This window comes from Phodopus roborovskii, unplaced genomic scaffold, assembly GCF_943737965.1.
Source record: "Phodopus roborovskii unplaced genomic scaffold, PHOROB, whole genome shotgun sequence".
Lineage (NCBI taxonomy): Eukaryota > Metazoa > Chordata > Mammalia > Rodentia > Cricetidae > Phodopus > Phodopus roborovskii.
Genome location: NW_026126588.1, coordinates 7224667 through 7240535, shown reverse-complemented (window position 1 = coordinate 7240535; position 15869 = coordinate 7224667). Strand labels below are relative to the sequence as shown.

Sequence of the window (15869 nt, the reverse complement as noted above, 5' to 3'; positions counted from 1 at the left end):
TCCCCAAAATCACCAGTGAATACAGAATTCCTCACTATCTTATATACAAATGATTGCATCTTATTATTGAAACAATCACTGGGTCTCCAGGCCTCTAGATGCTTAAATTGTAAAACATAAGAATTCAAACATAATCTACAGTTCTAATATCTTGAGACAACACTGAATGATTTAATGATAGGCACCTCTGAATAGTTAGTACTACAAATACCATATAACTAAAGGCCTGCAGCTGTAATTTTCAACATTATCCTTTTAGCAATCATTTTTAACATATATTCCTTATTAAAACAGTTCAGAAAACTATTATTGGTAAGTTCCATTAAAATTAATCCAAGCCGATTTTGCTTTCCTGAGGAAATTTACTAGTAATAATTTTATGACTATGATCTTTGAAAATGGCACAATTCACCCACGTGTACAAATGGGTTTGGGTTTTACAAGCTTCAGTAGTTAAACATTCCCCACGTGTACAAATGGGTTTGGGTTTTACAAGCTTCAGTAGTTAAACATCCTTCCCAGGAAGATCTATAAATGAAAGTACTCATTGCTTCCTGACTGCAAAGCAAACTGACTTTCCTAAGAAGATCAGTTGTCAATTCTTGCCTAAGAAACTGTACCATGAAGACTCATCTCTTTTTCCTTATTCTCCTCTTTTGGGTCACAGTTTTACAAGGTAATATGAAAGCAATTGTCAGAGGTATTTGTAGAAAGGGATTTACGAAGGCATCACTTGCTGTTTGTTAAAAATTATTTTTTAAAAGTAAGAATGAGAATATTGTTTTGATAGATTTACTATGGAATTTTTGAATTGCAAAAAAAATAGTTACTAGTGGGAAACCCAGTGAGATAGGAAGAAACTATAGTGTAGCCAATAAAATTATATTAATATTATTTTTCTGCTTATGGATATTATAATGTATTTTCAAAATATAACAAATGGTAGGATTGGACTCCACTGTGTTCAGACTCCAATATGTTCAAATCTGAAATTACCATAAAGTTTAAAATTAAAATAACCACATTCTTCCTATATATGTTAAGTATTCATTCCTGGTGGATTTATACTTTTTTGAAAACTATTGTTGAGCATTATCAACTGTAAGGTGTAAATAGCTCAGTGTCCAAATATTTAATTCATTTTTTGTACTCTACAACAATAGAGTATTAGTTAAGTGCTTTTTGTTAGTTTTCTCAGGATTACAAGCCAGTTACATTTCTTGTTGGTTTTCTTTTATTTATTTCTTGTCTATATTATCTACTGTGTTTTGGTTAAAAAAAATTCCCTGAAGGATTAACTTTTCCCAGCAGGATAGTGTAAATTACTGGTCTTCTTATGAAATTATATGTGTTCATTAACTGTAAAAAAGCAAACTAAGAATGCTGACTTCAATATTTTATCTGGTTTTACATTAATAAAGTAGCTGATGCATTCAAACAGTCTACCCATTGTACAAAACAGACTCCATATGGACTCTAATACATAATAGGTCATTTCCCTACTTTTCTGCAATAAGTAATACAAGTTAATAATTACATATATATATATATATACATATATATATATATATATTTCAAGCATATATATCACATACCTCTTCAGATACCACTATTAGTAACCAGAGTTACTTATCCATTTATTCAACAAAATGATAAATTTGCATGCAATACAGGATTGGAAAGTATACATCACTTAGATGATAAAGTAGCATTAATTATATTGTCTGTCAATGCTCTTATGTATTTCTCTTTTACTTTCAAAGACTATGACTGCTTTAAAATTATACATGAACTAACCTTATAGAGAACTCTTGTTATCACAGACAAAAGCACTATGAAAAAAACAATTGTCACTCATCTGGATGTTATTTTCTTTTCACTATCAGGAAAGGCATACTACACAATTTTTTAGGAAGCAACTAATAGGCTTACTTTCCCAAACTTATAGTAGTAGGATGGAACTGAATAAAAACAGTGTCACTGGTGCTTAAGAATGCTTGTTGTTTTTACAGAGGACCTGAGATCAGTGCCTCAGCTCTAAGCACCCACATTGGGCAGTTCAAGACAACCCTGAACCCCAACTCTAGGCAATTTAATAATCTGTTCTGGCCTCTATATTCACCTTCATATGTGTGGTGCACATAACCTCTAATGCAGGGACACACATATAAACATAAGTAAAATAAACATAAGTAAAACATGAGTGAAATCTTTGATCTCCATGTACTTGGGTGTTCACAGTATGACCAAACATCCAGAGACCACACTCTTTAAAAGCACTCCCCTAGAAGCCATGAACTGTCAACAGCTCCTCAGCCAATTATTGGGCTTCATGCAGGGCTGTTTGGCTTGAATTTCAGGTTTAGTCACAGCTGTCCAGAGTATTTTGATTTGATCCTCCCCTACCTCTGAATCTTTAAACTTAAATATTATTTACGTGAAAATTCTTATTTAAAGCTGAATTATAAGTATACTACCATTGATTAATGTCCTCAAAATTTCTATGCAAGAAAATTCCATTAGTGTAACTTAGTCTCATCTGCAGTTTTTAGACACTATAAATGCACAGAAATTCTAGAAATTGGATACTTTTATAGCTCCACTATTTTCATTTTTTTCTGTCAAATGGAGAATTGTTTTATTATCAATGAACATTTTTATTTAAAATCTGATATGTTCTGAATACAGGACAGCATATTTTTGTATCAAAAGGATCACATTATTTTTTTTCACTGATACCCCAAATATTCATGGTAATCTAAAAAATAAAATAAGCAAACAAATAAAAATGCATAGAAGTTGTAGGTGAAAGAAGTATTTGGGGAAGAATTCTGTTAATTAATTAAATACATGTACTACTTAAAGAAATCTCTATCATCTGAGACTATTAGAACAATATAAGTGATAAAGAAATGGAGTGGCATTCTTCTGAAACACATAAGCAGTTGCTTCAGAGTGAGGATACTTTTGTGATTCATGCATTGAACACAAAGGACTATTTATTTGTCTTTCCACAGTATTATTAAAACACTGATTCTCCATTAGGAGTGACATTGCACCTGAGAAGACATTAAGAAATGCTTGGAGAACGTTTGTCATAGATTGAACTACTGGCAACAGTTAGGTAAATTTCGGAAAGGCAGCTAAATTACCCACAGTGCACAGAACAAGTCACTCAAGACAAATATTTGCTCAACCACAAATTCTACTTTGCTTAGGATGAGAAGGCTACCGTAGAGCCTGCCAAAACTCTCCAGAGTTATTTCTAAGAATAACCACCTGGTATAGCAGCAAACTCTTGTAAACCCAACACTGCAGAGGCAGCATCAGGGGATCAGGAGTTCAAGACCATCTCTGGCTACATAGTAATTTTGAAGTCAGCCTGATTTTAATGAAATCCTGCCTTTAAAAGAAAGGACTCTAATTTCAGTTTTGCAGTTCTAGACAAAGACATGACAAAATTCACCATGGCAGAATATCAGTATTTGTAGAACCTGCTAATAACCACAGCTACAAATTATTCAATCATTCTTTTTTTTTTTTTTTTGTTTTTACTGACTCAAAAGGAATTGAAAGCAAAGGAGGAGTTAGTCAACTTCTTTTTCCCCAAAAATAAAGAAAATATTTCATGTTTTATGCAGACTATAAGCTCAAGTCTCACTGAATATGAAAGCATTTCAATACAACGTGTAAGGAGATATGTGTCAATGACACTGTATGCCATTAAAGAGTGGCAGGGTAGGTTTGGCTCCTAAGCACACTTCATTCATTAGCAATATTAACACAATAAAGAGAAGTCTGAAAATGCCTTTTTAAACAGTTCTTCTTTCAGAAGTGTTGTGGTAATTTTAAAAATCATGTAAGGGTGAAATTGATTGCACATTCTCTCTCTCTCTCTCTCTCTCTCTCTCTCTCTCTCTCTCTCTCTCTCTCTCTCTCTCCCTATTTCCCTGTACCACTCTCTCTTTACGTGTGTCTGTGTGTGTGTCTGTGTGTTCCTCTATGCTCCTTTTCCCTTCCCTCTCCCTCTCCTCACATTTTCTCCTTGATCAATGCTTTTGTGACATAGAGATATAATTTAGTTCAAATATTTGTGAAAGAAAAATCACAAAATGTCCAGAAAAGTTGCGAGCATTTGAACAAACAAATATTTACCATTGCCCAATTCGCAACAGTTTTGAAAGTTAAAATTAAGTTGCAATGCGTTTTTTAATAGGTTTCAGTAAGGAAGGACTCAAAAGAAATAAGAGTCTAGTTGATTATTTATGAGAGCAGAAAAGGCCATCCTTATTCTATGGAGAGCTGTGGAAAAAGGCCACACAATGTAAATCATGATCCGTGTTTGCCATTTTCTTCAGAATGTGTTCCTGAGTAACCACCCAGTCATTCATAAACACCTACTCACTTTCTGAAGTCTAGAATACTCTTTCTATAAGGCAATAATGAATTCACTTAAACTTTCTCTAGCATTTGAAAATGGTCACACAATTTTTTTTTTACTCCTTATGGATATGTCATATATAGTTTCCTAATTCAATCCAATCTTTCCTTCTTACAGCCAAAAAGATGTTTCCAGAGTATGGTAACTTGGATTTGAGGAATGAGTGCAAAATGAAGAAAGGTCGCTGTAAAATCTATTGCTCTGAATTTGAATATAGGATTGCTTACTGCATAAGACCTGGAGTTCACTGCTGCCTCTAGCATTAAAGCTGGTAGATGAAAAGATACATATAAATCAAGAAGAACAAGTATTCCCAAGAAAACTTTCAAGAATGAAATAAAATTTGATCCTGCATCATTCAGAGGCTGTTCTATATTACATATTAATTGGTGCATTCAAAAAGAAGCTGAGTCCATATTGTGAACATTCCTTGAACCGTACTCAGAATTTTGCATAGTTCACACAGTAAGATGATGGCAAAGTCTAAGTCAAAGAAAAGACATATATCTCCAATAGATATGCACTAGTAATATACTACCCCCCGTGGAAAATTTATGAACTACTAGGCTTGAAGACTAGATATTGAGAACATAGACCACTATCATGAGGTACAAAGGGCTTAATAAAGAGAATAATCAAGCATAGAAACAAAGCAGCAAAGAAAATTCATATGACCACTGGTATCTACTCATGATTATTATTTAGTGAAGAGAATTGTGACTGAAAAATGATGGGGGCATTTCAGAAAGGAGAATGTAGACATAATTATTTTGTATAAAATAAAAACTGTGCCCAATAGTTTAATCTGATCTTTGTTCCAAAGAACTGGTATCACATAAGGATATACACATAAGGAAGAAACACCCATCTTTATATTTTCTCCATTATTTAGTCTCGATATCTCTCCCACCTCTGAGCGAAACAAAATTCTGACCTGTAACTCTACATAATAAATTCATACAACATCCACTCCAAATTCCTATTTTTTATTATAGGAATACAATAGAAATACAATTTAGCAACTTACATCAAATCATAATTCTTGTGAAATATTCACTCACCCTATAAAATAGATTTTTGTCAAATTAGTTAATGGAAAAGGACATTATAAAAGACATGCATGTAGACTAGAATTTTAATCAGAAAAAGACAGGAAAAAATAATTTATTCTATTGTAGTCTCACTATAAGTTTATTCCTGTATCCAGATACAGATGACAGATGTGAATAAATTCATGCTAAACATTATTTACAATAATTCCACATACATGGTAATAATAAGTTGCCACTTCAGAGGTTATACAGTAGTGTGTGTGAGTGAGTGTGTGTGTGTGTGTGTGTGCATGCATGTGAGAGAGAGACAGAAAGAGAGAAAAGACAGAGATAAATTTTCATTCAAAGAATACATGTGTTCCATAGCAAAGCAATTATTTTCTAAGTATACACTGGAGCTTTTGTGTATTTTCCTTTTCCAGATTTTAATATCTTTCAAAGTCAGATTATTTCATGTATTTCCTTGCATCATATACACTGAAAAGGATTTTATATCTTACAGTAGTCATTTGCAGTAGGCTCCCTCTGCCTTAGCATTCTTAGTAATGTGGTTTGGACAATTATCTTTACACAATTTACATGTTACATTGCATGTCAACTGTCAGGACATATCGAAGTATCTATGTTCTTCCTTAGCTGGCATATGTGTGTCTATGTACACACACTCATGGAGGTGCCTGACACACACACACACACACACACACACACACACATATGCACGCACGCATGCACGCATGTACGCATGTACGCACGCGCGTGGGGAACTCCAAAGGCTGAGTATATGTTTGATATATTAAGTAGAAGTAGCTGGAGTTCATTAGAGATTGCCAGTGGGACACAAGGGTTACTCCAAGATTCTTGTCTGGGCACTCACCAAGTAAGTTTTGTCATTTATTGAAAGGATACAGTCACTGCAACAAATTTGAGCTGGATTACTCACTTAGTTCTGTCTACCTGAACTTGGAAAGGTAGAACGGATTTTAGAAGAGATTATATGGAGAAGACAGAAAACCACTGGCTGTGTTGAATATGCTGACACTGTGAACTGCTGAGAAAGGAGAGCAACTCGTTTCAGTCAAAGTGTTAGTGATTTCCTGCAGCGTGAGGACTGTGTCTCTTAACAGGGAGTGGTAGAACTCACAAATATGGAGGCTGGCAGCAAATTCGCACAGTGCAAAAGCCTTAGGAAGTCTCTTTAAAATGTTCAATGGGGTACTGGAAAAAAAAATGAGAAGAGCTAGGAGTGGAGCTGGCAAGGGATCTGGAATTATAAAGTAGATTAAATGCTGTGTTCGGATCTTTAAAATCAGGGCGGGACCTGATTTACAAACCCCCTCCATCACTTCCATTTTCTTCCTTACCCTCATATTGATGCATGCAGCTCTGTACTGTGCATGACTCAAATTAATTTCACAATTCAGTCGCTTTATGTGATTTTTCTTGATTAGTTCAATTGTTCTCAACTCTCTTATCTAAAAAGAATTTGACTGTCTCATCCTATTTTTTCCCTCCATGGTGTTTTCTACCAGACTCCTTGGCAATTGACCTAGACTTACTTACCATTTTACAATTTTTTTTTTAACTTAAATGAGGAGTTTATTTAGAAAGGGGAGTGAGGGAGAAGGGACGAGACATACAGGTACCGGGAACAGAAGGGGGAGAGAAAAAGAGAGAGGGGTTAGCTAGTGGCCAACCAAAAGCAGGAGAGAGAGAGAGAGAGAGAGAGAGAGAGAGAGAGAGAGAGAGAGAGAGAGAGAGAGAGAGAGAGAGCAAAAAGAGAGAGCAAAAGAGCAAAAGAGAGTATAAGTGGGCAGAGGTCTGTCTTTTAAAAGGGTCCTTTACACCTGCGTGCAGACTAGTACTCATGGAACCCTGGGCTGACCAGAGTACTGCCTGAGTGCATTCTACCAGGTGACAGAGGCAGGCCAGTATAATGCCTGAATCCTTACATTCCCACTTTTACTTATTAAAAAGGTGAGGAGTTAAGCGTGGCAGGTTAGGGAATAAGGATGTTGTGTTCTCAAGACCACGGCCTGCAGACTTGGGGGTGTTGATTGTCTTTGAGGGATCTGAGAAAACTGGGATGCCACCACATCCTGGTAGCTGGTTGTTTCTTCGTAATCCTGGCAGTATGGAATCTGGTGTCTCTTTGAGACCGAACTGTAGTCATTATGCAATGGTATTTCCAGCGAATGGGTGGATGGAACTGGACTGTGGGTTCATATTTGGGGTCCCCAAACGCCTCTGACTTGCGGTCTGCCAGCAGATGACGGAGTTCTCGAGGAGGGCCTGACTGAGTTTCGGCACCAAAACGATGTTCTTTTGTTACAGTTATAACAATAAAAGGTGGAGAAGGAGGGGAGGGTACCAAGTGAGGGTCCCAGGTGAGTGGGGTCCCAATGAAAGGGACCACATGGGAGAGCATAACAGGTTCCACAGCAGGTGAGGGTGACCAAGGTAGTGAGGGCCATTTTAAAACTTTTACACACAGTCGCCCACCTGTATTCACCAATGTGAATCCAGCAACACACATTGCAGAGACCTTGCAAACTCATGGAAATTAAACAATGCACAATTGCAGCATCCTAGGTCAACAAGAAATAAAGAAAGAAATTAAAGTCTTCCTAGAATTCAAGGAGGATGAAGACACAACATACCCAAACATATAGGACAATTTAAAGCATAGGACCAACACAGAACCCCTAAATGTGGGTGTTAGTTAGGAGGACTGGGCAGTCTATAGTGCCTCTGGTGAAAGACCCCACTATGCATATTGCCTGTTTGAACTGCTCTTGCCAATTTGCCAAGGTCAAGTTATGGGAAAAGTACAGGAGGGAACCAGGTGCTGCTCTCATCCAACGCCAACCAGATATCTGTGGTCTGCAGCTTAGACCAAAGCAAGGTCAGCAGGACGGTATCAGGGATGCTGAGATAGTCATAACTGAATTCTTTGTATTCTTCGTGCCCAACCCGAATAACCAACTGTCCTTGGTTAACTACAATCGCTATATTTAGATGAAACAATGAAGTCCCTATAACCATGCTTCTGCTTCTGTAAGCCTGCTTCTTGCCACCCCAACCCTATATAAGCTGCATATGCTTTAACCACGCAAGCTCTCAGTCTCCTGAAAGACTGAAGCATCCACAGGTACCTGTGTGTAAACATTAAACAGCCTCTTGCACTTGCATCCAGTGGTCTGGTCTCTTCTCTTGGGGCAAGGGCCTCCACCCGACAGGCTCTGAACTCTTGGGGTCTTTCACTGGTAATGGATCAGTATTTATCCCTAGTATAGGAATGAACTTTGGGAGCCCATTCCACATAGAGGGATACTTCCTCAGCCTAGACACATGGGGGAGGGCCTATGATCCAAATGCTATGACAGACTTTGAAGATTCCCCCCCATGCAAGGCCTTAGAAAAGGGATGGGGTGGGGTTGGGGTTGTCAGGGGATGAGGGGAGGGTGAAGGATCCAGGATTGACATGTAAAACATGCTTGTTTCAATTTTATATAAAAACATAAAATGAATACAATGACATTTGTTTTAAAGTAGTAAAATGCTATATATACAGCGTGAAAAGTATAAATATTGGTTTAATAAGTAAGTAGACAAGGAAGTTGGTTTAATAAATGGAGAATAGAAAATTAGATCCAGGAGTTCCATGATGATGCAGGACACCCAAGATGCTGGTAGTTTCATCCATTCCCCAAACAACTGCTGAACTGTGAAAACAATGTACAGTTGCTCTTCTTCCTAGACACAGTTACTTCGTTATTAGAACATGCATTTTTAACTCAAATAAAAGAATATATCTGTAACTTTATATGTATACATATGAATTTTTTAGAAGTAGACATCAATGAATTATCCATGGCAATGGGCTTAATTATGACATTTTCATACATGTATAAAATGCATCTTGACCATATTCATCTCCAACTTCCTCTTTTTTTTACCCCTCCCATTGATCTCTTTTCTCTTTTCAGAGAGTTTCCTTCTACTTTCATGTCTTTCTTTTCCGTGGTTGCAGCCAGAAGTAGCATGCTGCCTAAGTAGAGACTTGAGAGGTGGGAAAAGGCGAGAGGAAAGTGTAAGACCTACTGTGATGAGGATGATTATGGATACTGCATCAGAAGGAAGAAGACATGTTGTATATAACCTGCCACACACACGTGCTACTTAATGTCCAGTCTGGAAAAGAGGTGTACCTTATCCTGACTCGAATGCCACTGGTAGCCAGACGTTATGAAGTTTGAGAACTGAGAAGTAAACCACTGTGTAGCCACACTGGAGTATATACTTGTGTGCATCTCTTGAAGAATAGCTAGATTGCTTCTGCATATTTTCTATTGCTATAAAAAGTGCTGTGAACATTTCTTATAAGGACTTTGTGTGGACATGTGTTTGCTTTTATGATTCTTAAATGATTACTTGGAAAATATATGAGGCATATGGTAATGTACATGTAACTTTTTAAGTAAACTACCAAAATGTTTTCTAAAATTATTTCACCCCTGCCTCTTTCTCTCTTTCCTCTCTTTCTCTCTGTGTGTCTTTCTATGTGTGTTATATTGTGTGTGCTGTATCCCTGTCCACATACCATGGTGCCCAAGTGGAGGTCCCAAGGATCATGCTTGGTTGTAAGTGCCTTTACAAGCATAGCCTTCTTGCTAGTCCTATTTTCAAAGTTTAAAATTTTAAACTCACTCATTAAGTAGGGAGTTGTGTTTCCTCCATTGTCTTGTGAAGGAAGTTCAGCCATTCCTTACTTTTACACACTCTAATAGGTATGATGCTGAATTTTAACTTGAACACAAATGAATGGTTACATTGAGCATTATAAAGTGCTTCCTTGGCACATATCTTTTAGAAATCATCAACTAAATCTCTGTACGGCATAAATCCAGTGTTGGTTTTAAATTCTATTTGAAAATCTTTGCATTGTCTATCTGGAGAAACTCTGTTCTTTGCTTATATTAAAAGACACACAACATAAAGTAGGAACACCGACCTTCGTCTTTTATCTTTGTTTTTCCTCAGTTTATCTATTTTCTTGGAAATGCATTCTCCACTGATGGTAGCTTCCTGTGTAGCATATTGCTTGAATGATTTAACAATTTTTGAGTGGTTTGATTGTATTTCATATACAATACCTACATAATCTATTAATTGTTGGTAACTGAACATTGCTATCATTAATTTTAACTTGAGATTATTTCTCTTGATAGTTGTAGTAGTTTTTTGTTCACATAATTTGAATCCCTGTAAGTAGATAGATAAATGTCCAGAATTTTCATCTCCTCTTACTTTTAAAGTTATTGATTTAAGTAGGATGACATCACTGTGTCACTCCTTTTCCTCCTTCCAGCCCCTCCCAGCTACCTTCCCTTTGACCCTTCACTTCCCCCATACATTCAAATTCACAGGCTCTTTTTCTTTGATTACATTTATTACACACACACACACACGTGTGCATGAATATATATAAATAAAAATTGTTGTGTGTATTTTATAATTTGTGTATAGATGTGGCACTCAAGACTTGACTACTCTGCCTTTACATTCTCTTAATAAGTATTTTATCATTATGAAATGGCTTAAAATTGTTAATGTAGTCTCTGCTTGAAAATTCTTTGTTGTACCTTAAAATGGGCCTGCCAAGTTTCTTTAAACAAATGCTAGCACATGATACCATTTCCATTCCACTTACTAAAGATTTACTTTTGTTTTAGAATTGTGGTGTGTTTTTCTCATCTAGTTGAGTGTTCATAGCATTAATTTAATTAAACTCGTTTAATAGGTACTCTACATAATTTTGCTTATAAGTATGTCATCTGAGTTCTTTTATGACCATGTTTTAATTAATTGTATATTTTTAAATAAATGTGTTTTGTTTGTTTGATTGAATTATGAAATACATACAACACATTGTGTTACTTTAAGGAATGTTCTGTTGTTTGGTGATGTCATCTTTAGCTTGTTTTTCTTTTTCTATTTCTCGATTCCTGACAGTTGAACTGTCATTGGGGACAGGAGCAGCAGAAGAGAAATGAGAGGCAGAGAGAGGTAGGGAAAGACAGAAAGACAGGCAGAGAAGCAGAGGAAGAGAGAGAGAGAGAGAGCTGGGCATGGGTTCTTTTAAAAGGTAATATAGTGAATGTGCACAGCTGGTGCTCTCAGTGGCTGCAGCTGAGAACATATCCTGTCAGAACCCCAAAGGCAGTCCAGTGCAAATTCCTGAATACTAACACTTTCCTTTTCAAATTGTGGAGATGAAAAAAAATCAAGTTATGAAATATATCAGAGCTCAATGATTACAATAGGCCTAATTGCATTGATTTTTTTTGTTCAGTAATTAGGTGATATGAATATTTAAATATTCTTTTTTTCTTAAAAGACTATGTCCATCTGTGTAAATAAATTTCCTTTCCTTAATCTTGTCTGATGCTCATAGCCTTTTGAGTAATGAGACATTAAAGAAAAATCATAGAAAGTTCTCCTTATGTTGGCCTGACAGGGAAGTAAGAGATGTCCTTTCACACTATGAACATGGATACTTAAAATAGAATATAATTTAAAATAACTACTAATTGGTTTGTGTACACTTGAATTAGGCAACACGTCTTGCTAGACAACAGATGAAACCAAAAGCAACCGTGAAGTGGGAGAGGATTAAATGGTTCAATATATGGAGGAGGTGAGGTGGGGAAAGTAAAATCAATCCATGTAGCAACTCTAGGCTTTATATTCGCAGTTCTTCACAAGAAAGAGCCCTGGAAAACTCACTGTTTGCGGTCTGGATATAAGTAGGTAGTAGAGTGCTTGCCTATCATGTGTCAGACTTTTTAGGCTTAATGCCCAACATAACCAGAAAACAGCAACAACAATACAACAAAAAGAAAGAACAAAATCATTGTTTAAGATTCTGACAAGTTCAAACTCATATATATATATATATATATATATATATATATATATATATATATGCCAGAAAATAAGAGTACGTAGAGATACATTTTGCAACTTGGAGAAATGAGACATTATCTGAGCTATCCTTTACGGATGGCAGCAGTGCTCCAGGTTACAGGAGAAGCTGGGAAGTGACAGAAGTGTCAACTCAGTGCCACAGCAAGTAAATTCAAAGCCATGAGTCAACAGCAGAGTTCTACAATGGTGAAGACTGTCTTGCCACTTCAAAGGAATATACTCTGGGCAGCAAAGACAACAAAGAAGACTTAATAAGATTCAAATGGGGACAGGGAGATCTGTGGGCTGGGTGCTCCAAATGGATTGTCCATGACTCGGAAACAGATTGTCTGAAACCTTCACCCACAACATTTTATTTTAGCCCCGCAGTTTATGGGGACAGAGGAGCAATGCTTTGAAAACAAGATTAATGAAGCATTTCAAGGGAACACTGACAATTTAGACTTCTGGAAAATTCACCATGTAACTATTTTTAATTTTGTAAAGTGAACTGCACGCCCTTTAAGTTACAGAAACTTAAGAAATAGCCTATAAGCTTGAATTAATTTTTTAAAACATGTTGATGAAGTATTCAACTAACAATTTCTCTCAGTAAATCACAGATTCCGTGACACTCTAAGATTCATTGACGGTCTCTACCGTCAATGATACAGCTAAGTTGTAAGTCACTTGCTTAGCATGCATGAGACTCAGAACACAATCCCCAGAATGAGGAAAGAAAACACAAGGCACTAAGAAATATGCCTCATGGATGAAATGTAAATATGTCTTTTCCAAAGTCAGGCAATCTTCTTCTACACCTTTCTTCTTCACAAATCCTCATCAAAAGTAGAAATAGGTAATTTTCTGTTTTTGTTTATTTGTTTTTGTTTTTGTTTTTTGAGACAGGGTTTCTCTGTGGCTTTAGAGGCTGTCCTGGAACTAGCTCTTATAGACCAGGCTGGTCTCAAACTCACAGAGATCCGCCTGCCTCTGCCTCTCGAGTGCTGAGATTAAAGGCGTGCACCACCAACGCCTGGCTTGAAGTAGGTAATTTTCTAATATTAATTTAAATAAGCATGCAATAGTTGTGATAGTTATAATCTTGAAATTCTTCAATAGCACATTTCCACTAGTGGCCCACTTCCTCCAGTGGGGACATGCCTCTTAGGTCTATTTGGCCATGAGCTTATGAATTAATTAATCCACCCAATAATTTAGCATGCTAGCGATTCACTCATCTCCCAATTATGTCACCAGCTGCACCCCAGCAAGCCATTATATCTAAACTGAAAGTTCCCAAATACATACCCTTGCTAGCCAATTTATTTTGCATCATATATTAGGAAAAGATACTGTATCTTCCTGTATTACTGACTAGAAAAATAGATTAACCAGAGAATTTCTGTCTTCTAACAATCATCTAACAAAGGCACATATTTTCATGTGCATTTATTTCAAATTTGAACACAGTGAAAATATTTATTGAAGACTGAAGGTTACTAAAAGCATCATTGTCTTTATAATTGTACACTCCCATTTTATTTCTCATCACATCTTGGGTGATATTGGTGAGGACCAGTAATGAGAGTGTAACAAAATAAGGACTTACACAGGTGATGTGCCCAAAGTCTGGATACTCAAAATGTGCTTCACATACTTAGGCATTTAAAATACACAGAATTTGTACAAAATAGAAAACCTCAGTGTTGACCTCAATTTTGTAGTGATATGTGATTTGATTTATTACATCTTGCCTGAGGAGTCAGAAAGCGAAGTCAGCCACAAGCCATAGAAACCAGGCACAAACCTTAATCCCACCAGCCAGAAGCTAGAAGATAGTGGTACACACCTTTAATTCTACGACTCAGGATTAAGATGTAGACAGATCTATATGAGTTCAAGGCTACCCAGGGACACATGTGATTGAATCAGTCTAAAAGAGTAACAAATCACATACCTTTAATCCCATCACTAGATGGGTTATAAAAGATACAAGCAGGGTCTTCACTATTCTGTAAAATACATTCATTCTCCAGCCACACTGAAGATATGCATTGATTCTCTAGTCACACTGAATATAGGAAGGATAAGAAGATATTAAAGTCTCAGGATTCTCCAGCCACGCTGAGGGGAGGCAGCAGTTTGAGTCTTGGTGAAGAGCTCTTTTGTGGATCAGCCTTTTCAGATTAAGCTTGAGCAGGCTGCTTTGTTTCCCTGATATTCAGGTTGAACCCCAATATCAGGCATAGGTCTTTAAATTATATCCTGTTACATCAAAAATATTGCACTGGAATCTGCATTTTAGTACATTTAGCTTTCTTATATAGGCCAGGAGCACCTGCCTAGGGAGTGGTGATGCCAGTTGTGGGCTGAGAGCTCCTACATCAATGAATATAAAGACAGTTCCTACAGACATGACCATAGGTCAATCTGTTCAAGATGTTCTACACTAAAGGCTTTCTTTCTCATTGTTTTGATAATTAAAACTAATTAGGACAAGACCCAGTGTGTCCTTCTAAGTATCTGTCCCATTGCTCAATACAAATAATCTCACTTTGAAGAATGTTTAATATGGTCCATCCCCCATGGGACATGATTTGGTTATCACCTGATGTTAGGGATGATATACATACTTTACCCTTTAATATTACTCTCTTCTCTGATAACTGGTTGTATATTTGCAGAACACTTATTTTCTAAACTAATTTACTTGAGTTATTATTATATACTATGACTATATTGCTGTCTGAATATGGAGTCTATCATAGAGTTGGATCGAGGTATAGTCAGATATCAGCAATTCTTTAAATCATTAGCAAATACACTGAGATTTATGCATAATTCTATTAAATATGCAAACTACATAGGAACTCATAGTATAACCATTAAATTTTAGAGAAGAAAATTTACTATCAAAAAGTTGCATAGCCAATAGAAGCAAGCCTCAGTTACAGAATTATCTTAGATACACAGAATATTTTATAGTAACAACAACAAAAACCAAGCTCTACATTCTTCACAGTCTAACAAAGGGGTTGCAGTAATACAGCACATAAGTAGGCAATTGTATTAAATAGCATTTAAAAATACTTTATGAATCTATTTTTTACTCTTCTATACACTATTTCCAAATACTATGAACACACAGTGGATAGTTCTCAATATCTTATACTTTAATTTTAGCTTTTATAGTTAACTACTCTGCATTAATTATTACCCAATGTGTACATGAATTAAAATTCATATTAGAATTTACAAATATTCAAAGATATATGGCAATTCCAATATTTTAAAGAAATTGTCAAGTTTATTATATTAGATGTTCTATGAACTGTAGAGGGGGTTTTCCATTTGTTTTTGTGTTTGCCAACTTAAGGTTCTTGATGTTGTAATGTGTACTTATTGAT

At 36.2% G+C, this 15869-nt stretch overlaps 1 protein-coding gene across 1 annotated transcript; it reads left to right on the top strand.

Annotated features, from left to right (window-relative positions):
- Positions 1–621: 621 nt before the first annotated feature.
- Positions 622–9651, top strand: Defb110 (defensin beta 110). The gene is given in 3 exon segments (XM_051204290.1): positions 622–676; positions 4559–4627; positions 9524–9651. Coding segments are annotated over 3 exon segments (252 nt in total).
- Positions 9652–15869: the final 6218 nt, after the last annotated feature.